Source organism: Anastrepha obliqua, chromosome 2 (assembly GCF_027943255.1).
Source record: "Anastrepha obliqua isolate idAnaObli1 chromosome 2, idAnaObli1_1.0, whole genome shotgun sequence".
Taxonomy (NCBI): domain Eukaryota; kingdom Metazoa; phylum Arthropoda; class Insecta; order Diptera; family Tephritidae; genus Anastrepha; species Anastrepha obliqua.
Genome location: NC_072893.1, coordinates 48,955,495 through 48,980,501, shown reverse-complemented (window position 1 = coordinate 48,980,501; position 25,007 = coordinate 48,955,495). Strand labels below are relative to the sequence as shown.

Sequence of the window (25,007 nt, the reverse complement as noted above, 5' to 3'; positions counted from 1 at the left end):
CCTCAATGACATTTTTACCCAGCTTTGTACGCCTGTCTAAACTGTAGCGGCTTAGCCGCTATTTCATTTTAAACGAAAGACTCAAGCAGCAAACTTTTGTAAAATTTTTACTGCCGTAATATGAACATTTAAGATCCGCTTTGTTTAAACTAATGCGATTAAGTCTCGAAGAATAGTTAGAATAGTGTGCATACAAACAATTGAATTCAGCGCAGTTCTGTATGCGGAATTATCATTGAAAGGAACTTAAATATTCTTCTTTTAATTCATATCTTCAATTCATAATCAAATACAATTACGTTTGTTTGTGTGTCTTTCATAGACTAATAGACAATAATTTCGTACAAAAAATTAGTCTGAGGGTCTATTGTGTGTGAGAAAGAATTTTTTCTGTAGGGCGCGCTGGAGTCGAGGTACTGCTAAATATTTTCTTTTCAGCCCGTTTCGGCTCTTCTTCAGACTGTATATTAATTATGCGAAAAGCTAACCATTCTATCATTCCGAAGTGCGTATGCTCGACTCTTCGTGCATGAAATACCAAATGATAAAAAAAAGTTTTTTTAATAGCGGTCGCCTCTCAGCAGACAATGGCAAACCTACGAGTGTATTTCTGCATTGAAAAAGTTTCTCATAAAAAAACATCTGCCGTTCAGAAGTGGTATAATTCTTCCTTTTTTCCTTTCTCTCCATTTATTTAGGTCCTGCCACAAATAGGAAGAGTAGCTCGGCCAAACACCCAAAAAGGGTGTAAGTGCCAATTATATGTAATTTATATGATTTTAGTTTCATTTAAAACCATAATCCAATTGAGCACTACTAGACAAGAGACAAGAGAAGACAAGAATGCAGCACAATGGCGAAAAAGGAAGAGCTGTGCCACTGCCCTGCTCTATCCGGATATAGACTCGCCATTTTGGGTGGACAATCGTTTAATGAATTAGAAGATCTCGGCTCTGTTGAAATTAAGGATCATACAAAATTTTTGAAAAGTACACATTGGTTTCAGAAGAGATAAGGGCTAGTTCCACACGCGGCATCCCAATGGGCCATGAGCCTTAGTGTGTCCTACAGTGGACAGCCGCTTCAACCTAACCTAACCTAACCTAGTAAATTTTTGCGCAGAATTTTTTTGTGGAACAGTTTAGCGCAATAATTCTTACCCGACCCGTTTGAGGTTTATGCAAAAAAAAAAAAAATAATTAAAAATCCTAAGTGTTTAAGGTAGAAACAAGGTTAACATGTTTCACAAAAGTATTCCGCGGAAGATTTTAGTAGGGCAACGGACGAAAGTGTACCAATAATTTGTTTCCAACTCTATTAAGTAATCATAGGAAGGTCTCACAGCTTTTTTTTTTGTTTTTTGCTGGGACAGACTAGCCAGTGCAGTACTCAGACACAATTAAATCCATTATACTGCACTCGGGTTCCTTTTTTAATTTTCTTAAAATCTACTCGAGTAGATTTTGAAGTGTCAAAGACCTGAAGCCTGATTCGAGCGAAGGCGGGGTAGACGCACAGAAAGTGGTCCACCGTTTCATTCTCCTCTTCACAAGCTGGGCAGAGTGCACTGTCTGAGATGCCCACCTATTCCATGTGATTTGTCCTTAGAAAGTGTCCCGTCATCAGGCCAACCAGCTGTCTGCGGTCGGTCGGACATGGCAGGTAACTGGGCAATTTTGTCTATCTGCAGCCTCTCAAGTTCGCTTGTGGGTTAGAGTAACCCGTTTCCTAATCATGGCTGGAAGAGAATGACAGAACGGGCTCCGGGATAAGGAAGTTGGCCTCAGAGCCCATTCTAGAAAAAGAGTTAGAGATTTCGTTTCCCGCGATGTCCACGGGTCCCGGGACCCATGCTAGCATCAGGCTATTATGTCTACCGTCATAGTCTACTCTGGGCTTGCAGGACTCGACTACCCTTCAAGCGGTTCGGGGCTGTCTAAGGCCATGAGCTCAGCTTGGCTGTGGCTGCAGACACATATAGATCTGCTTCTCCATCTGTTTTCCACAACAAAGTTCATTGCTTCTTGAGCAACATACACCTCCGCTTGAAACACAGATGCATGCATTTCAAGAGCAAATCCGTGAAAATGCAAAAACAGTGCTTGCCGGTCTCATTTTCTGTGGATTGACCACAATTGAGCCTCTGGCAGTACCACACTGTATCTCTTGTCAAGCACGACTCTGGATGGCATGGAGTAAAGAGGCATGTCAAGCAACGTTGGATTGAAGTCCATGCCTACACCGTTGTCCAGTGCCGTACAGGGGCCGTACCAGTTCCAATTGTAGTCTCGATAAGGTCCTCCTGACTCCCACGAGAGAGAGTTTACTCATCCATACCCCACGTTTTTCCAAGAACCCCTTGCACTGTCAGAAGTCTGTCAGTGCTTTGGATGCCTTTGTTTCATCGTGTGACTTCCAAAGGAGTTTACTATCGAGGATTAGTCCAAGATATTTAATTTCTTTGGATAGCTGGATTGTGACTCCTTTTAGCTTTGGCAGAACGAGTCCATCAAGCTTCCTCCTACTGGTTAAGACGACAATACCAGTCTTGGTGGGATTTGCCGATAGCTCATTCGCACAGCGCCAAATGTCAAGCATATCCAGAGTTTTCTGCACTTTCCTGCAGATGTTCATAAGCGAAGGGCCACATAATTTTTTGAAGAGCTTTTTGCCATAAATATAATAGAAAGCTTTCAGTTGAGTACTGAGGGCTGGCTGCTTTCAACTAGGACGAACCTTTTCAAAAATTTAATGTTTAATGTCAGCAGACAGAAATTCGAAATCTGCCGATGTTCCCACCCAGACTTATATGGGGAAAGTATGTTTACGCTGCTACAACAACAATGAGCCCCACCGACTGGTAGTCATGCAGAAGTGCTCAGTGTTGCGAGTGCCGTCAGATTAAAAAAGTAGTTTGTTATTTCCAAAATAGTCAAAATCTTACTGATTAAGGGGACAGATACCTGTAAACATCCATATTTTCCCTGATTTTTATTAAAATTATTTAAAATGAAGAAGTCAATATATTTTTTTCAAAATGGGCATACAAATTATTTATACATACATTAAAATTATATAATTCTTTTTTTATTTTAATCATTTAAAATGGCGACTGTACACTGAATTCTTCCAGGAAGGTCGCCGCGGCGCTTCTCAATCGGCGGGCATTGTAGCATCGGCGCCAATGCCTGAATACAAAAACCAAAAATTTTTTTGTTTATTAATGTCACAATTTCTATATGAATTTAAAAAAATAAAAAAAAAAAATTCGCGGAATAAAATGCTTCCAAAAAAATGAATTTTGGGGCGAATTTTCCTACTATTTTTGCTTCGAAAAAATAATTTTTTCGAAAAATTTTCGAATTGTAGAATCACATAGAAAGTAATATCATAAAAGTGATGTATGCAAAATTTCAGGGAGATCGGTCAGTAACGTTTCGAGTTATCGTGTACGCCAATTCGAAAAATATAGTTTTGAGAGAAACGCGTCTAAAATTTGAATACAACGTAACTATACCCCTCCCAGTGCTCGAACGCAAAGAATAGAGTCGTCACGGTTGACGATCTATAATGGTTAAGTTTCAAGGGCCGGTGTTGATTTTGAATAAAAGACATTTTTTTAGGAAATTATTGACATTTCTCTTTATTATAATAATACTGGTATGGTTTAAGTACGCATAGAACAAAATATCGGCCAAATAGCTACCGTCGCCTCCGCGGCACACCTCCATCCGATGGTCCAAATTTTCGATGGCGCTGAGACATAATTGAAGTTCTATGCCGTTAGTGTGCCAAATTATCTCATCCTTTAGCTTTTGAATTGTTGCTGGCTTCTTGACGTACACCTTTTCTTTCAAATAATACCAAAGAAAGAAGTTCAACGGTGTCAAATCACATGATCTTGGCGGCCAATTGACATCGCCGCGACGTGAGATTATTCGGCCATCAAATTTTTCGCGCAAAAGATCCATTTTTTCGGTGCTGTGTGACAAGTGGCACCGTCCTGTTGACACCACATATCGTCCACATCCATATCTTCCAATTCGGGCCACAAAAAGTTCCTTATCATCTCACGATAGCGAACACTATTCACAGTAACTGCCTGACCGGCCCCATTTTGGAAAAAATACGGCCCAATGATGCCGCCGGCCCATAAACCGCACCAAACAGTTACTCTTTGTGGGTGCATTGGTTTTTCGGCAATCACGTTTGGATTATCATTCGCCCAAATGCGGCAATTCTGCTTATTGACGAATCCACTGAGGTGAAAATGCGCCTCAGCACTAAAGATGATTTTCTTCGCCATTTCCTGCCCCCATTCTGACCATTGACGACGCTGGAAATGGTGAAGAGGCTTTAGTTCTTGAGTCAATTGCCCCTTGTAAGCGTGTAAATGCAAGTCTTTATGCATAATGTTCATCAACGACGAGCGTAAGAGGTGCAATTGTTGGACACAACGACGAGTTGACGTGGACGGCTCTTCAACCACACTGTCGCGAACAGCATCAATATTTTCTGCTGTACGAGCGTGCACTGGTGTTTTCACATCTCCTACAGACCCGTTTTACTCAAACTTTTCCACATTTTTTCTGATTGTACGCACATTTGGACGATTAAATTGACTGAAAAAATCACGAAGTGCGCGATATGCATTTTGATTTGAACGCCCGCTTTCATAATAAGCCTGAATAACTTTAAGGCGTTGCTCGATTGTGTATCTTTCATTCATTCGTTCAAATTAAGTTAGTCTGAAAATGAAAAATGTCAAATGAAATGCGGAAAAAACTTGACGTTTAGGTGTGGTTCACATTCAATATTGGCCCTTAAAATTTAACCACCCTCTATAAGAAATACTTAAATTTACGTTCTAAAATTTTTTTGACATATTCTTAAAGGATTATATTAAGATTTTATGAAAAAAAAATTTTTTTTGCGAAATTTTACAGGTATATGTCCTTTTAAAACCCTAATTTAAAGCTGAGTACAGAAGCCACTAAAATAAAATTGAGAAAGAAAAATCAAGCAAAATAGATTTTGGAATCAGAAACAAAATTTGATGATTAATTTTTCGCCACCTTGTACAAAATGCGATGCATTTCAGCGTTCGGTTGAAAAATATTTTCCCGCGCTTTATAGGAAGTTAATATTTTCTTATGACTGCTGAAATAAATGGATAAATCCACAAATTTTAAATGCAAGACCTTGCAAAATCAAATTTTCTCATCATAGTGGTGCCATTATTCAATTAAATTTGCATATGTGCAGTTTCTAATTTAGTTTTTAGTTTTTACACAAAACTTAGTGTGGCACTAACCATATTTTAGCCATATTTATTGGTCATTTTGCTTTCGACCATTAAATTGCAATATCTGGCTGGAAGTTTTGTACAAAGCTGTCACTCAATGCTGCAGCCGCCATAGAAAGCGTGGGGAAATACAAAATTTTTTAGCGCCTGCAAATTCATTAAGCTCTGACAGGTCACACGTTTATACGAAAGACTTAAGGCACAAACTTCACTTGAATTATTTACAATGTAATATCTGTGAAATATTCACACTGCAGCCCAGCTGACAATTGTATTCAACGTGCAAACAAACATGATTTGATAGCTATTCAATTCCCTTGCATTTAGTGAATTCATTAAAATTTTGCAGTTTGTGCATGCGAAAATTCAAACACATATTTTTTTTTTTTTTTTAATTCAATTTTTATTGTCTGCTTTAAATGCATTTAGCCTTGAATGTATATGTGTGTGCGTGTATTGCAGATACAACAGCAGTGAAGTGAAAAAGTTAAAAAAGAAAAACAAAAAAAGGTGAAGAAAAATAATATAAAATTATAGTTGTGAAAAAACACAGGCTCTAGTGATAAGGCAACATACAAACAACAACGAATAAAAATACATACTAGTGAAATAAAATTAATTACGCGCACGATCACACCCGACCATTTAAAATAAGCTGGTGAATGGCACAAAATGTTTAGCCAAGCGCCGCAAGCAACACAGCCAGAGTTGCTCACATAATCGCCGACAGCAACTAAAATTTGAGTTAACAGAAAAACAAAAACCAAAAAAAGCACTGCAAAACAAAAAAAAAGCAACATTAACGAAAATAAACAGTGTAATAGTATTTAAAAGCGGCAAGCGATTAGCCAACGAAACGTGCAGTGCAGCCGAATAGCAAACAGCGAACAGCCAGCAGCGCAACAGTAACCGAAACTGCATAAACTATTGTCCACAACCGGGTTACATACCGCGCATTAGTGGTAGTAGCAGCAGCAGCAGCTGCAGCAAAAGCAGTCAAACAAAGTAACTATAAAATATTTGCACTAGTATTTGAGTGTTGCAGTGGCGCCAATACCCGTCGTCAACGAAAAGTTAAAAAAGAGCAAACAAAAAAACATTGCAAGTTCGGGCAACAGCAACGCACATCGCCTACATCATTTTGCATTTGAAACAGTTCAACAACATTTGCAGTTAGCGCATTCGAAAGGAAAATACAACAGCTGCTCAGCAACAATAGCAAAAAACAAACAGCGCCACCACATACAAATTGCCTACAACAAACTCTGCCTATCTCATCAACTATCATCAAAATGGCACCAATTTTTCACAGAAACCTGAAATATTTCAATTTCAATTTCAATTTTGGTGAAATCTTCGCAAATCCCGACAGCGAACACGTAAAAGTAAACATAATAAAGCGTAGGCTACAACAACAACATATAGATGCTGCTGCTGCACTTAGGCCGCGTCAAATGTCCATGCATCGAGTGGGACTATCGTCGGCGATTACGAGGCTGTCACTTGCATTGCTGTTGATTTCTTCATTGGCCGTGGCCAATTGTCAAAGTAAGTTAGTAGAAATTAGTTGTAGTGAAATTGAAGGTACTTAAGAGATATTGGAAAATATATTTATTGATATGATTTTACGAAGTTTTTTGGAAGTCGAAAAAGTTGCACCGCAATAATTTTTGCTCAGACTTCAGCCTCGTAGAAGAGGTGGATTCACTTTTATTTTATATTTTCCTGTAGGATTTATCAGCTTCAACTTAATTTAATAGCTATTGGTTTGTTATTTCGTTCGAGAAAATGCAGTTCAATGCCACTCCAAATTAAATGTGGAAAAAAGGTAATTTCCCACACAAAGGCTTTCGCTTCCAATCAAATTTTGCACATGAGTTAAATTTAGGCTCAAAGTGACGGAAGACCCTTGACTCCATGCCATAAAGAGTCGAACTTGACAAGAGATACAGTGTGGTGCTGCCAGAGACTCAATTGTGGTCAAACTCAAAAAATTAGCCCGGCCAACACTGTTTTCGCATTTTCACGGATGGCTCCAGACCAAGCACGGCTTCGGCTCTGGAGTCTACGTGGAATACAGCGGGACAAAACTGCACTTTACTCTTGGAATTCAGGCATCTCTGTTTTAAGCGAAGGTGTATGCTGTTCAAGAAGCGATGAACTTTGTTCTGAAAAACAGATGGAGAAGCTGATCTATATACGGCTGCAGTGGCTGCGCTCTCGGCCTTAGACAGCCCTTTAACCACTGCAAGGATAGTTGAGTACTGTAAGTCCAGGTAAAACTATGTCGGCAGTCATAATATCCTGATGCTAACCTGGATTCCAGGACACGTGGGTATCGCGGGTAACGAATTCTGTGACTCTTTAGCTAGAATGAGCCAAGGAAGTTGGCCTCAGAGCTCGGTCTGCCACTCCCTTCTGCAGCCATCAAAGCCACGGTTAGCAAATGGGTTACTACAACCCACAAGCGAGCTTGTCAGGCTGAGAGAGGTTGCAGATGGACTAAACTGATGTTACCTGTCATGCCCGACCGACTGTCGCAAATCCTACTGTCATTAAGCAGAAGGGACTGCAGACAGCTGGTTGAACTGATGACGGGCCACTTTCTGTGGGCGAAGCATATGGAAAAGGTGGGCATCTGAAGCGGAGTATGAGACGGCAGACCACTTTCTTTGCGTCTGCCCCGCCTTCGCTCGAATCAGGTTTGATGCCTTTGGCACTGATATATTAAGAAGTGACCACCTTGGCTCCTTGGCACCTCAAGATCTACTCAGATTTCTAGATTTAAAGAAAATTCAAAATGAATCTGAGTGCAGTAAAATGGACTTAATTGTGTCTGGGTGCAGACAAAAAAAAACGTCGGAAGAGGGCTTAAAACAACTTTGGTATTTTGTCAATAGAAGTTATAGAGGTGCCGAAAATTAAAAAAGGCCGCTAACAAGGGGTGCTAAAACTTTATATAAGTCAGGATCTGATCCGATGTGCCTTGATGGAGTATCGCTTGAAAGGTGATAAGTCCAAAAAAGTTTTTCGGTTTGATCAACTTTATAATTTTTCGCAATATCCTTCATACTGTAAAAACAATTGCCACTAACACATGGGCTGATAAGTCCCTGGCTTGACAAAGAAATCACGATTTTTTTTGTTCAAAATTAGCATTATTCATCAGCGCAATTTCCATCAAGAACAACGCTAGCATTCCAGCGCCACTCTAACATTTCGATACCACTTTTATAGAACGATTTGTATTTTGTCTCAAAATAGGCCTCAGTTTCAGCCAGAACCTCTTCATTCGAGCAACATTTCTTACGAGCGAGCATTTTCTAGATTTGCGAACAGCCAATGGTTGCCCGGAGCCAAAATTGATGAATACGGTGAATGTGGGAGTAATTCGAAGTTCAATTCATATAGCCTTGCCCTTGTTTTGATTGACTTGCGGCGCGTTGTCTTGATTTGTTTTGCGTGCGTTTCTTTACAATTTCGGCCATCAAACGCTCCAATAACGCTATGTAATATTCACTGTTGATGATATTTCCCTTCTCAAGATAGTCGACGAATATTAAACCACTCACATCCCCAAATACCGAGGTCATAACCTTTCCAGCCCATTGCTGTGCTTTCAGGCGCTTTGGACGAGGTTCACCACTTCCTGTCCACTCAGATGACGATGGTTTTGATTTCGGATTGAAGTGATGGATCCTTGTTTCATCCATTGTCCCATGTTGATGCAAAAATTCCGATTTATTACGTTTAAACATAGCCAAAAACTGCTCAGAATCATCAACACGTTCTTGGTTTTGGTCATTAGTGAGCAAATGTGGCACCCATTTTGCACAGGGGCTTCTCATAGTCAAATGCTCAGGCAATATAAAGACAAGATGTTCTTTTGACATATTTAAGATGTCAGCTAACTCACGCAACTTCTCTTTTCGCTCATTCCAAACGATTTTGCGGATACTTTTAGTGTTTTCTGATGTTACCGCCTTCACTGCGTTCTGCATCATCTCCCTACGGTGTCTCTATGACCACGTTTGAAGTCAGCAAACCATCGGTTTATTGCTGTTTCTGATGGAGCGGAGCCATTGCTTCGCTGGAACAGTATTTTTGCCTATCAAGAAGCAGTGTAAAATTAAAACACGAAAATCTTTTTGATCCATTGTTTTGAAAATAATAAAAGTAGGGTTAATCTTAGCACAATAACTCACGAACTATTGAATGAAATATCATGCAATTTTAACAGCTGTCATTTTGAGGTTTATAATAACTGAAAAAGGGATGAATGCAATAAAGCTAGTGCCATCTATGTCTTAGGTCCGGAACTTGTTATTTTGAAATTCCGTCAATAGTCCTTCTAAATTTTTTATATGTATGCTCGTTGAGTTTTTTGTTTCATATTGTTTAAAATTTTTTGAATTCGAAGAAGAAGACAAAATGTTTTACTTTTAATGTGCTTGGAAACTAAATATACACTGCGAGAGGCCAATTTTTTTTCTATCGTTCCCCTGCAATTGTAAATTCAGTGTTTGAAAATGCTTCATGACATCAGTCAAAAACATTAAATCTTGTAAGCACTCGTCATCGTCTAATTCTGAAAAAGTTATTTCCTTTTAAAAATTTAACCGAAGCCATCTATGAGTGAAATCCGCAATTACTTAACAGACTTTAACAACGAAGTCAAGTGAAACAAAACGTACGAAAACTACCAAATGTAGAAGGTCTGTGATATCTGCTAATCTGAGGAATTATTGTGAGACGTTTTGTTTGGATAAAAGCGTAACAGAATAGCACCAAACTGAAAAGAGAACTCGGGTACATTTAACGAGAGCCACAAATAATCCTTCTTAGAGTCGTGTGTGGCTCGCTAGCCGCAGTTTGGACCGCCCAGATCCATAACTTCCAAAATAATTCGAGATTCAAAAAATTGTCACTACTTCAATTTTCATCCTGAACCAAACAAAAAATTAATTCCACAAAAAGGGTAGGTGAAAGGTGAAAAGGGGTAGCTGAAAGGTTCAAGTGCCGGTCTGGCACTCCTCAAGTAGCACTAAAGCGCCGTTTTGACAAAAAAGCTATGCCTTCCGGTTTGCTCACCTCATAAATTTGTATCCTTACTTTTTAATTTTTTTATAGTTTCGAATGTTGCATGAAACAGCGTTCCTTTATGATATATAAGTTTAAAAGACCACTGCAGCACCTCCAATGAATTTACTTGTAACTAACGAAATTTGTATTACAAACTACGCACGTGATTTTTTATAAAACATTTTACTCATATTCAGATATTCAGCTATGCGTGTGTTACAAATTTCATAAAGCGTCGATTAAGCAAAATGTAGCGCTTTAGTCCGCGCGTGAGATGACTGAACTGCTTCAAAATGTTCCAAAAAAAAAGGCCGCTGCTATGAAATTGTTTCGAGAGCGGAAGCGCAAATTAGCTCGCTAATAGCATAAAATTCTACACAGTTTACTCAGCTGGTCTGTTACTTAGTCTGTGTAATTGAAGAGTTAGAATAATTGGCGTTAGTTGGCAGTTGCGGCTTTTTGCACGAAGCGTTTCCACTACAATTCACGCAATACTCAAATATTATTACAACATAACAGATTTTTGCTTTTTGTGAGAAAAAATTAATAAATTTTGTAATCATAGCTAAAGAAAAAAGAAAAAAAAATGAGGAAATAACAAATAATAAACTGCTTATGTGCACATTTTGTAGTCTTAATTTTCATGGTAGAGTGAGCAATTGTGGTTGAGTTGAGCAGTCGCCCACACGCATGCGCCCAACACAAAGAACACAACGAACGGCTTTGTTTAGAAATGGTTGCAAAAAGCCCACCGCAGGCTTAGAAAAGAAATTGAAAATTTCCAAGTTTTGACCAAAAAGCCTGAAAGTTAATAAAATTACGTAATTTCGCATAGCGCAGTTAAATTTGATTCTTTGCCGCTGCTGTTAATTTCGTGACGCTTCTTGCTGAATCTACTTAGTAAGAATCAACGTAATTAAATGATTTAAAGCTAAAATAAATTTAACTTTTCTTTTCACGATTTGTAGCCAACATAAAACAAGTCTTCGAGAAATAAGACAAAATATAGAAAAAACACCAAAAAAAAAGAGCAAAAATCGCGTATGACATAAAAACTGACAAAACAAGTTGGTGGTCGGCCGAAAGCGAAAAGCGAGTATGAATTATTTACAGTTTTTGAAAACCGGTGCCAAACATCTTTTACTTTTATTGTATCAGTTTATTTATTTACCCACTTTTTTGCCTATGGCTCTTGTATCGATTATTGCGCGGCTGTAGCGAAATGAATCAGGCGCTGCGAGCGCAAATTTAATGGAAAAGAACTCGCAAAACCAGAAATGATGCAAAATTTTGTACAACTTTTTTTTCATTTTCCAGTTTTTTATACGCTTTTTTCAGCTATTACCTGTGTTTTATTGTGTTGCTATTGTCGGTAGTAGTGTAATTTTCCTGGCAAGCGACTAGCCGCCAGTTGTAGGAAGTGAAGTTCGTAGTTTGCTGCGAAGGATATTTAAATCTCTTTAAATTAGCGCGCCATGTTTTTGCTTTCCTTTTATTTGTGTTTTTGGAATTGCTTATGATTGCGAAATTAGTTGCAACCGAAACGTATAATTAAAAGTAAGAGTTGAAATGAAAGTGAAAATATGGGAATGGGTGGGCAGGAGCTGGAAAAATGTTTAAAGTGGCGCAAGAGTTTGATAATCCAAAAAACTGAAATATCGAGAAAAGCAGCTTCGAAATTTTCAATTTACTCTGCCTACGCAAGTGAAAGTAAAAGTTAAGACTTACGTGTTTTCAACTAATGAGATACTTTTAATCAATTTCGGCATGCATTCTTTACGCAGCGTAGGAACTTGTGGTCATTTACGGTCAGAACGATTCGATGTCAAGCCAAAATTGTAAAAATTTGTTTATTTATTTATTCAATTAGGGAAGTGGGGAAAGTTACTGATCGCCATTCACTTGGGAGGGGCCACGACAATTCTTCTGCATATGGTTCAAACAGCTCACAACTGCCGGGATTAGTCCAAGTATCCTCTGGATAGCTTCCGAACATCCGTTCGGGAGTGAGCTAAAGTGAGAAGGCGAAACATACCAGGATAGCTGGTTGTGCGCTGGGTTTGGGACCAACCATTTAAAACCCGACTCGCAACAATCCGCATTAAAGCCCGTTTTTTTAACATCTCGCTAATTTGCGCCCACGCCCCGATGGAAGAGAAGGACGATGCGAAAAAGATTCCTTCTATGAGCGCTTGGAATAATCCTATGAGCGCTGCCCCGCCACGACATAAAAATCGTGCTTGGCGACTTCAACGCCAGGGTGGGCAAGGAGGGAATTTTTAGTCCCACAGTCGGAAAATTGCTGCTGCGCATGTCACAGAGAATGTGAAAATCCCGATACTCCAATCGTCGACGACGGAATTGACGTTCCGTTACCCGACTATGACGAGGTGAGAATAGCGATAACGCGTTTAATGAACAACAAAACCGCAGGCGCCGACGGATTGCCGGCTGAGCTATTCAAACATGGCGGCGAGGAGCTGGTAACGTGCATACATCAGCTCCTATGCAAAATATGGTCGGATGAAAGCATGCCTGCCGATTGGAATTTAAGTGTGCTCTGCCCAATCCATAAGAAGGGCGATCCTGCAATTATTATTTCCTAGCGCGAAACAAATAAATTCCATTGGGATCGTTTCCTGGCTTTAAGCTTTATTTGCGACCATATCAGTAAGTTGTCAGCTGTCGTGAATTCGTCGTGCAGGCTTCGCCGCCAAGATCCTTTGGAACGACCTTTACGTCGTGAGTCTTGTGAATTTCAGTCTAAGAACATTTGACAGAGGTCAGTCGCAAATTTGTGCAAAGTATAATCAATTCATCTTCATTTATGCTCGTAAATCTCAATTTCAACTGACCTTTGGCTACCTCTGGTGAAGAGCGCATCATTTGACACCCTGGTATGGGGTCTCTATATGCCCATATTGACTTTTAGGTAGTGATTTATGAAGATTTGAGTATAATAAGCAGTAAACTGAACACATTTTTGTTTTAAATTTAATAATTTTCAGATTTATTAATTTTTGAAAATTTTGGTGTGAAGTTTTTCTGGGTGGAATATCTGCATTTTTTTTAACAAGTCGACTGATCGTTTTTAGCATTTCTTACCCACACTTAAAAACCGAAGCAATTTAAATACGCCTTCTAATCATTAAACTAATTAAAGTACCGTAAAAGTGAGATCTGCACTCCAATTATCGCATCACGTCTGGCCTACTTTACTTTACAAGCGAGTACGAATGTACTTATAGACATACCAAAACCCAATTACCTATACACGTACAATGAATATATTTACATATGTATGTATGTATATACGCCTAACATCCCCCTTCTCTCATAAGCGCCGCAACATACGCATCTATATCACATTACTCGACATGCAAGTACGTATTGCCCAATCACAGACGTCGTAAATAAGAAATTGCGCAAACAAAACATCAACTGTCATATGAGCTGTCAAAAAGCGTAAAGAATTCATTTCGAGTCCAACATCTCCCGCCTTGCTTTGTATCATAGTAGACTCTGCGGAGTGACCAGTAATGGACACCATCTGGTTAAATACTCGTAGATACCTGATATCTCACGCACCACTTGCACGCCAAAATCTCGGTTGTGTAAACAAAAATGAAATGAGATTTCCGCTAGTCAAAATCATAATAAGTAGATACCTATACAACCGCAATGTGCCACATGAGTGTACGAGCTGAAAACAAAAGTGTAGCGAAAAGTAAGCACAAAATGAGAATTTTTCTTGGTACACACAAAAAGTTCAACAGAGCATGAAGGTCGTGAAGTGATTAGTTTATAAACTAATATTTTGACACTTTAGCACTTCACATTCATTCAGTATACTTTAAATTGAGTGTGTGTGCGTGTGTGTGAACGATGTATGTGTGTGTATGCATGTATGAGTGTACCTAAATATGTATGGTATATGTGTGTGTGTAATAACCCTGCTAGGAAAACCAGGACAGATCAAATGAAATTTGTGATTTAGAATACGATTTATTTCACTAACTGCGAACCATTTCGCTACTTAAACTGACATCTTCACAGGTGAGCAAAAAATCAAAAGAAAAGCGGATCAAATGGTTTTGGCAGCTCAAGTCCAATATTTTTCTTATCATCAAAGCCACTCGAAAAAGACGCACAGTCAAGCAAACTAAAAACAAAAGCTTTAAAGGTATATATATGTAGACTCGTCAGTACCGAAAGCGTTAATTCGCTTCGGCTGTTCTATTAGTAGAACAAAAGATGCGGAACTAGATATTGGCGAGCACCCCACTTTACCATAAATAATTGTACAGTTTTTGTGCCATTTCGTGTTCGTGGATGAACCACGTATTAATCACATAAAGCAGAAATCAAGAAGCAGTCGTGACTTCGTGACTCGCAGTGCATAGAAGCCGCCCAGCAAGGGCATAACGATAGTTTTTTTCTTTGATCCGAACAGCGTTATTCACATAGATTACCTTAAAAATAGTTAAACTGAAGGAATTCGCTGACGATTTTAAGTAAAGCGACCTCGCTCGGAAAGAAAAAAACACTCTTAGACCAGGACAAGCACCAGAAATCAAGAGGCAGTCGGGACAGTCTATCTCTCGTGGTGAATGGAAGCATTCCAGTAGTCATAACGACAAGTTTTTCTTGGATTCGAACGGTGTTATTCACATAGATTACCTTAAAAATAGTGAAACTAATGAATTTGGGGCAAATTTGAGGCAAAGCGACCTCATCTCTCCACAGTGCAGAAGCTGTGGAGACCTTTCAGAGAAGAAGACTGTTGACCACTCTCTCTGTAGGTAGGTAGATTGGCTGTCGCAATGACACTTAGACCTGTGGTAAACCCATTGTGATCTCCTTCTCTGTAAATGTCCGGGCTTGGCAGCTAGACGATTAAGGTTCCTTTAAGTCTTCGACAGCCTGGGGCAGTGCGCCAACCTAAATCCCATCAATCTTCTCTACTATATTAACAGCTCTGGCCAGCTGTATATAGTCTGGCCGTTGGTGGTCTCAAAATGGTCTCAAAACGGCGCTTTGATGCTGCTTGGCTAGTGTCAGACTGGTACTTAAACTATTTAACCTACCTAGCTCTCTTTTTTGACAAGAAATTATCTTTCACCAAGACAACGCATCCGACCCAGATTCCTTCAGTCTCAATGACGAATTTTCGTGAATTAGGTTACTAAATGCACTACATCTAAGATATTCTCCAGGCTTTAGGCCTATATCAATCAGGCTAAATTCTGTATGTAATATGAAAAAATAGCTCGTAGATAAGAAATTCAGGTCGAATAAAGAGTTTGTCGTTGAAACAAATGCCAATTTATCGGATAGCGAGAAATTATGTTTTTGCTTCTGCGTCGACCTGACGCCTCCACGTATTGGCTGGTCTCCCACGTCTGCGGCTGCCTTGCGGCTGATGGGGCTTTCTCAACGTGTGACCGATCCATTTCCACTTACGGCGTTGAATTTCTATGTGGACTGGTGTTTGCTTGGTCACGATCCAGAGATCAGCGTTACTAATAACCTGGGGCATAAATATGCGTATAATCTTGCGTAGGCAACGACGTCGCTTGCAGTGACTGTAGTACACATGCCGATATGTTCCAAGTTTCACACCCATACAACACTACGGATTTCATTCACATAGGCATTGAAAATCTTGGGTTTGGTATGCCTGGAGATGTGAGACGCTCTCCACACCTTATCCAGCATGCAGCGCATCCCGTGGATATACGGTTACGTATGTCAGCCGCTTTTGGAGATAATGTTCCCCAGGTAGCAGAGTTCATCTACATCTTCCAGGGGTGTGCCGGCAATCTGAAGAGCTTGCGATTCGCTGGTGTTGATGCGCATAACTTTAGTCTTCGCGATATTGATTTTTAGTCCGCTTTGTGCTGCGGCCTCGTTCACCGCATGAAGTTTTGCTGGAGAAATTAAAAACATTAGACAAATATTTAATCGAGCGAAGTTGAAAAATGTCACTTAGGGTGTTGTTTACCTTATCAGGAACTTATTGGCCCATCCAAGAATCTTCGAGTATAGATTAGCTTAGGTTGTAGCGATTATTCACTATGAAATACACTTAGGACCATAACCCATTTTGATGCCGTACGGGAAACTAGGTCGGCTATCTCCCTTCAAATCAATTAATCGAAAACTTTCGAATATCTTTGATTTCCACAGCGCTGAAGTTGGAAGTTGTTAACTGTCTATTTAGAACAGCAAAACTTCGTCCGAGTATAGCACCTTAATCAAAAAGTTCGCGGAATATATTCAGAATATTCAAAATACAAGTTTATCTCTCAATTTGTGATATTAGCGCCTTCAAAGTACTCTCGATCAACTGCAACGCCCTTCTGTCGACGTTTAATCCAGCTCTCGAAACATTTCTGAAACGGTTCCCTGTAGTGATTTTTTGACTCGATCAAACAGAAAGAAAAAAACAAAAAAAAAAACTACCCGTGCGCCATATCACTTAAATTTGATGGCTGTTGGATGGTAATCATTTCGTTCTTGGTCAGATATTCACGGATAATGATGGCACTGTGCGATACGAGTTCACGAGTTGTTCTTTCACAAATCCTTTTTCTTTTGGTGAATTGCTTAACGTAAACGTCTCATAACGCCCAAATAATACACCTTATTAACTGCCTGATGTTCTGGCGAAAATTTTTGGTGTAAAATACCGTTGCAATCCATAAAAACTGTGAGCATCGCTTCCTTTTTTGACTGAAAATGTCGTGTCATTATTGTGGTTTTGGTTCATTCGGAGCTCTCCGCTCACTCGCCTGATGTCTGGTTTGCCTGTCGTACTCATAAGCTCACGTCTCGTGGGTTATGATGCATTTGATAAATGTCGGGTCGGATTCAGCCTTGGAAATCATGTCTTTGGCGATATCAACGGGATCCCTTTTTTGCAAGATATTTTGGCAGGAATGCTAATCACAGATGAGGCAATCTTAAAAATCAAAAAAAAAAAATCAAAAAAAGAAAAAAAAACAGAACTCAAATCAGTTGACTTAAAGCGCCACCAGACCGTTGTTCTGGGGAACTTTTTGATCAAGGTGGCAGTTTCAAAATCGAAAAATATATCCTTTCCTTCGCCTAATACAATCGAATTGACTACTCCCTCGGATGCAATAAACTGCGGTTTTCAAATCTGGATAGAGAGATTATGTGGTTTTCCAATGTAACAAAATTCTTCATTTTCACTTCAGATTAAAAACTAACTTACTTATATAATATACTTAAATGAATTAATACGAATTCAAGTACAGTTATTAAGAAAAAATTAAAAAATATATAATGAAGTAAAAATCCAGCTAGACCGCATAGTTAAGCCACATCGTACGAGTGGATACAAAAGCTCTTTCCAATGCTGGAAGTGCTCGATGGGTACGAGATGGTGATGACATGAGAAAAGCTTCCTCTGTGTCGAAAAGGCCAGGTGTATGAGGACTTTTTTTAATTAGCTGCAGTTATGACGAGAAAGAATGGTGACGGTAATGGTTGTACGGTTTAGGCTAAGGCCTTTATGCGCTGCGACCAGATTGATCTATTATGCGCCCCTAAGGGCTTAATTTTAATTATTGAGTATTGCGAGGAATCGTACCAGCTCCTCAGGAGGGAGTATTTGTAAGTCTTCCTCCTCTAGTACGTGCGAGCCCAAGATTCTGTGTCTCCTGGGACCTGATGCCTCACAGTTGGTGATTAAGTGTCCCATGGCCTCTTCTACATCCCAGCAGAACCTGCATGATCTTGTACTAGGTACCCCTATTGTGTTAAGGTGTTTATTACAGGGAGAGTGACCTGTAAGTGCTCCACAGAGTAACCTGAGGCATTTTTTATCTAGGGTTAGGGAAGATTTTGCTCTGTTGGCATTGAAGTTCAAAAACGTGGACGGGAAAGCAAGTTTACTGATGCGCTTTGTTTAAGATCTCTTAGGCGCTTACTGCGGTAATTGAGTAGTAACGGAAAAGCAGAATTATTGAAATCACAATCTTCTAAGTGCCACGCCAATACTCAATAATACTAACTTTTGTAACAATTTTGCCTCGCCTAAACATAATTTGGCAATTTTTTAATGCTGGTTTCTTGATATTGTCTTCCCCATTTTGGCTTTCACTTGCAGAATTTTTAGCGAGAAACAGTTGAAATTTCCTAGTACATCGCCGTTTAAAATTCAGCAGAAGAAGAAATTTGAAAAATTCATTTTTCCAAGTTCATTGGTTCGACTCCTGGATTTTCCTGCTGGGTAAGCTTATGCTTGCTTGTGTTTTTTTGAATGTATTACTTACTTGAGTGCGGATTTTCGGTTTATAGTAGTGCATAAACCCATTCACATATTTCCTTGAGTAATTAATAAGACGTTATGAGTTTACTTGCTCGAGTACCTGAGCGGCCGCCACATCATTTGCATGTTTGTCTATTTTTAGCACAAAGTTCTGCTGGTTTAAAGTCGACTAAAATGTTAAACCTTTGCATTAATGTGTGTGTATATGTCTGTTATTTACGGAATAATTGTACAGTGCCATTTACCTGTAGTAGTTACATATCTGCGAATCGATTCGATTTATTACTACTACTACTACTACTAAATATTTATAGCTAACACCCGTCGTGATTAGTTGCGGCTCTTGGTTGAAACATTTTTAATGTATTCTTAATGCGAGTAAATCACCAAAGTTTAAGGGCAAGTGCGTCAAATTTCAACAGATTAGAACAAAATTGTAAATTAGACAGTTACAACCTCCATAGCCCCCATATTCGCTATACCGATTAGGAGAAGTGCAGAGAAGTTGAACGAATATTGAACAAAAAATTTTTAATTTTACCCAGGCTGTCACTTGTTACTGCTGTCCTCTCTTCGTAGCTGTTAGTCAGGTGGTCACTTCCAATTGCACTTTATGCTCATAGTTTGAACTGGAATCAATACTGATAAAATATAGAATGGTTTATCTCTCATTGTCAATAAATTTTAGTATTTGTCCTATTTTATTGAGTTTTATTTCCTCCTCTGCTAAAATATGTTTGCCTAGGTGATTGTGCCACGTATGTATCAATGCTCGGCACGATTCCAACACGTGATTGGCGGTTTCTCCATTACAATACTTGCAAGATTCATTAAGAGACAACACCAAAGAGAGTTAGGTTCATAGTCAACCAACAAACAAGTAGAAGTAGTGAGAGACCGATAAGCCCCGAAGAAAAGTCTCTCAGTATTTGAGAGAAAGATATTCAGCAAAATATATCGCCCGGGTAAAATAAAGAGGTGATTACATAATACGAATCAAATGCGCTAAATAACCAACTGGAAATATCTAGCAAAAGAGAGAGAGAGTCCTGGAGGAATATCGTAGAGAAGGCTAAAGCCCACCTCGGGTTGTAACGCTAATGATGATGATGATGATGATTGATTTTGATTCCGATAAACCTGGTAGATGGCTCCAATATGATTTTCTTGGTCTTTGTCCTCTACTTCCTGAATAAGGAAGGAGAAGTTACCCTTTTACCCAATAATTTCCATGTGCACTCGAACCGATAAGATGCATACCTGATGGTTCTGCCCTAAGATATTTTACTAATCAAGACATTCCAGAATCAATTTTGATGTAACCGGGAAACGGTGACAGCATGGATTGCTATCTAACTATTGCGTTCAAGTTTATAGGGAGCGCGCCTTTGTATTGCTTTAAATACCCTATGATCCGAAAGTACCGGAAATGTTTAAATAAACAAAACAAAGCTTAGTTTCAGGCAAATTTATTTTATCTCCTTCAAAATATGACCCGTCTGAAGCAACACACATGTGCCAAAGTTGAACACAGCCCCCATGCACCCCTGGTAGGCTGACGAAAAGATGGGCTTCAGCGCCTTTGTCGCATTCTCTTTGATCTCCTATATCGACTAAGATCTCCTTCCACAATGGGGTAACTTCAGCTTGGGAAACAAAAAGAAGTCGCACGGGGCCATATCAGGTGAATACGGTGCTTGAGCGATGGAATTTAATAATAAATAAAATAATTCAGCACAATTTGGGCTCAGTGCGATGTCGCATTATCATCACGCAAAATCCAAGAATTGTTTGCTGAATATCAAACTTCCTGCGATTTTGATGAACGCCGGAGACAATAGCAGCTTTTAATGTTCTTAGAATGGGCCTTTATACTTGGCACTGGATATTAATGTGAGGAGATGTAAGTTCTAGAAGAACCTCCATTAATGCCGCATGGAGCAATATAGTTGTCGGATCCCAGGGGACACAAGATAGTTAAGTATTCTTCGCAGATTCAGCCTACTTCCCATCTTCCCTTTTTACAAGAGATCTGCAGGAATTTTGCTTAGTCTGGCAGATTTCGTCACAGATTCAATTGACTCGCAATAATCTTTCTATGAGTCAGGTTTCGCATGTTTAATGGCTTTTCAAAATCATACGGTAAGCTTGAAAGTTTCTAATTTGGTAGCTTTCATTAAAAACCCTCCTAGCCTTCTTCAAGTCCATTAAAAACGTTTTTTAAAATACCTCAACGCCAATGTCATCTCGCTTTCCTCTACCTATCAAAGAGATTTCCCACCTTTTCAGAGGTTCTTCTTCTTCTTGATTGGCGCGATAACGGCTTTACCGATTTTGGCTGAGTTTAACAAAGCGCGTCAGTCTTTTCCTTCTCGTGCTAACCGGCGTCAATTGGAAACACCAAGTGAAGCCAAATCTTTCTCCACCTGATCTTTCCAACGCAGACGAGACCTTCCTTTTCCCCTGCTACCACTAGCTTGTACCGCATCAATTACTTTCAGAGCAGGAGCATTTGTATCCATTCGGAAGACATGACACGGCCAACAAAGCCTCTGGATCTTTATTCCCAGCGCTATGCCATTGTTCATCGCCTGCGATACTCACCGTGGCAAACGTGTAAAAGACCAAACATCTTTCGCAGAATCTTTCTTTTAAACACTCCGAGCGACGCCTCATCGGATACTGGCATCGTCCAAGCTTCTGCGCCATACGTTAGGACGGGCATGATGGGAGCCTTGTAGAATGTTATTTTCGTTCGTCGAGTGAGGAATTTACTACTCAATTGCCTGCTTAGTCCAAAGTAGCACTTGTTGGCAAGCGAGATTCTTCGTTGGATTTCAAAGCTGACATTGTAATAGTTGCTAATGGAGGCTCCTAGATAAACGAAGTCTTTTACAACCTCAAAATCCTAATTGTCAGCAGTGTCGTGGGTGTCGATACGCGAGTGCGCCGAGGAGGTTAGTTCAAACAAATAGACAGACAGATTCATTTCAAATCTCGCGTTTACGCATTAGAGCTTACTGAATAGCCTTTATTTTAAAATCACCAGCAGTCATTTCAGTTTTATGGCTGTATGCGTGTGTCCATAAGCGTCTTTACGAGTATTAGCCAAAACGACTGCATCTACATAAAAGGCTTTAATTAGTTGATTAACACAATTTTGAAGTTTTCAAAGAGTGATCGATCTTTTAATTTGAAACATGCTTTTCGATTTCGCTTTAAATTCTGCTTCAAACTCTGAGTTCGCACTCGAATTCAAATTTGAATCGCACTTTGTGCTAGTAATTTAAGCTGCTCGCTAAAGGTCATCAAGTCAACAAGTTGGTTTAGTGGTTGGTTGGTCGCTTGCTTATTTCTATTATTCCTACATTCATACATATCTTCTTGTTGTTGTTGAGTAAACTGCACGAACAAGCCAAGTGTGAATTAAGCTGCGCTATGCAACAGTAACAAAAGCGTCAAAATACCAAAGTAAGCAGTGCCGAACTCCGCGGTTGCGTTCGTATTCGTAATACGAGTTTGATAGGCTTGTCTTGGAATCTGCAAGTGAGTTCACCAACACAAGTAGACAATTCACTTATTACATGGCCATGTGTGCAGGTTTTTACGTGTAATGCACTCGAAATACGTCAATTGGCTGCGAATCGAAATGGAACTGCGTCGTGTAGCAAGCGTGTAAGTAGAGTACTCGGATGTATCGTACTTTTTGTAGATATCTGCGTGTAAATATGCGCTTATTCTTCGTATAATCTAATGATAATCTCAGTTTATTTTGAGCCGTGTTTTACATGCAGTTCAACTACTTCGCTCTGCCAAATCGGCAAAAGGAAAGAATACTTTGAAGTGTACTTTGCAGATACATTTTAGCTTTTTCGATACTTCTTTCAGTACTCTTCATTACATGCTTTTGTTGTACGGTAGACTGACAATGAGGCTTTTAAAGTAAAGCACAATAACTAAGTATAATACAAAGTTCATTATTAAAGTGTTGGCGTCCGGCGGCGTTGTAAGCGAGGGCTTATTATTGTATTTTCAGTTCCTGTTCGTACTTTCTTATGGCTGCCTACTGGTGTGAAAATTTACGAATCTTAGCTTTAACTGTTCGCACACCGCGCCTTAATTTCCTTGCACATATGTAAACGCAAAGTGCATATGTGCGCATATGTATATACTTTTTTTGGCTTATGGCTTATGTACCTTGCAGAAGAAGTATGGCGCTTTTTAGGCAGATTTTCGTTTCTTAGTTTTCGGGTGAAATTAAAATCTGCGCGAAAGTGAAACCTGAACAAAAATCTTTCTCTGAACTTCAAAACTTTTTATTGGTTTTTTGTTTATTTTTTTTAATAGTTTTTTGTTGTAGTTAGTTGCACACCACTTGGCTAAAAGTTTCCTGAATTTCTTTTACTGATTACTGGAAAAAATTGCAGTCAAAATATTTTTTTACTGATCACTGAAAAAAATTGCAATAAAAATATTTTTTTTTACTGATTACCGAAAAAAATTGCATTAAAAATAGTTTTTTACTGTTTACCGCAAAAAATTCCAGTAAAAATTTTTTTTTCTGATTACTGAAAAAAATTGCAGTCAAAATATTTCTTTACTGATTACTGAAAAAAATTGCTGTTAAAATATTTTTTTTACTGATTACCGAGAAAACTGCAGTAAAAGTATTTTTTTCTGATTACTGGAAAGAATTGCAGTGAAAACATTTATAATATTATTCGATTCGCATTACCAGTAAAATATTTCCTGTTTATTGGTGGTCAAAATGTAATGGACTCTCATCATTATCTTCTTTTCCTCAGAAAAAGGAAAGGAGCATATAACAAAGAGTCAGAATTTAGCTTATGAGATCTCTCGCAGAAGCGATCGACTTCTTTCAGGGTGAAAAGACTTTGCATTTTGGTTACTCAATCCACACTATAGTGGCATTAAGAAAAAAAAAACAATGCGGCATTTGGGACCTGCATGCTTTAAGTATTATATAGTATGCATATATATAATTGGCGCGGGTGTTTGGCCGAGCTCCTCCTCCTATTTGTGGTGTGCGTCTTGATGTTGTTCCACAAATGGAGGGACCTACAGTTTCAAGCCGACTCCGAACGGCAGATATTTTTATGAGGAGCTTTTTCATGGCAGAAATACACTCGGAGGTTTGCCATTGCCTGCCGAGGGGCGACCGCTTGTAGAAAAATGTTTTTCTTAATTTTGGTGTTTCACCGAGATTCGAATCGACGTTCTCTCTGTGAATTGCGAATGGTAGTCACGCACCAACCCATTCGGCTACGGTGGCCGCCAAGCTTTAAGTATTAGTTTGGGGGAAAAGAAGTCCATTATTTTTGAGTAAAATTGAATACTTTATTTAAGAAGTTTCGAATTATCCGATTGAGTTAAATATGCACCGTTTTGTTACATAATTTTTTGCCAATTTAAAGGTGGCTGCATAATGTCTCTCTCATAGAAGTCTTGGACCTTACTGGCGTTAAACTCTAGTAAGCGATTTTCACAATCTTCGTGCCAGATCCGAACTATATGGTGGATGCTTTAGAATTTCCCCAACCCAGCTACCGGTGTTTTTGGTGAGTCATCACAGATATGATGAAACACAACACCTCTTCTGTTGACCAATGCTAGCCGCTTCTGCTCAATCGCTAGCTTCAAACGGTCCATTTGTTGACAGTAGAGATCTGAATTTAATGTTTGGTCATACCGAAGCAACTCATGTTAAATGATTCCTTTCAAGTCCCACCAAATACACAGTAAATCTATTCGTTTAAGAAATGGGTTTATTTCATGCCGTTTGGCTAAGGCTTCGCAGATGGGAATTCGATTCATCTTGTTTTTTTGGTGAGAATTGGTGAGGCGCCCAAACATCGAGCTTCCTTTTGTATCCATTTTCGATGACGGGTCTACCAGTATGAGATGCATCTTTAACATCAAAAGTGTCTGAACGGTAATCTTAACCTCATTAAGACAATTTATCGGTTGTTATGTCAAAGTTATGGCAAACAATTAATTTTGACATCTCTAGAGTGGAGCAAACAAATTTAGTTTTCTTTGGGCCATGCTGGAAATTCCTTCAAAAATCTTGTTACTTTAAACAAGTCGGCTGATTTGAAAATTGAAATTTATCATCTGAGGCCATTTACTGAAAACAATTTTTGTTCTTACCGAGACTTAAGCTATTTTTTCAAATGAAAATTCTATGATGAAGTAAAATATTTAAGTAACAGTCATAAAACATGCCAAATTTTATGATTATCTTATAAAAATAAATCTCTTTTTGTGTGAAGGTTGACGTAGATGACCAAAAAGAGATCG

The 25,007-nt window shown here is 39.1% G+C and overlaps 1 protein-coding gene across 1 annotated transcript in view; it reads left to right on the top strand.

The window, feature by feature from the left end:
* LOC129238769 (sushi, von Willebrand factor type A, EGF and pentraxin domain-containing protein 1) overlaps positions 1-25,007 on the top strand; it is a 100,650-nt gene that overhangs the window by 900 nt on the left and 74,743 nt on the right. The window contains exon 2 of the mRNA XM_054873946.1: positions 5,768-6,853. Coding sequence (XP_054729921.1) covers positions 6,598-6,853 — 256 coding nt within the window. The 5' untranslated portion in view covers positions 5,768-6,597. The remainder of the gene's footprint in view (positions 1-5,767; positions 6,854-25,007) is intronic.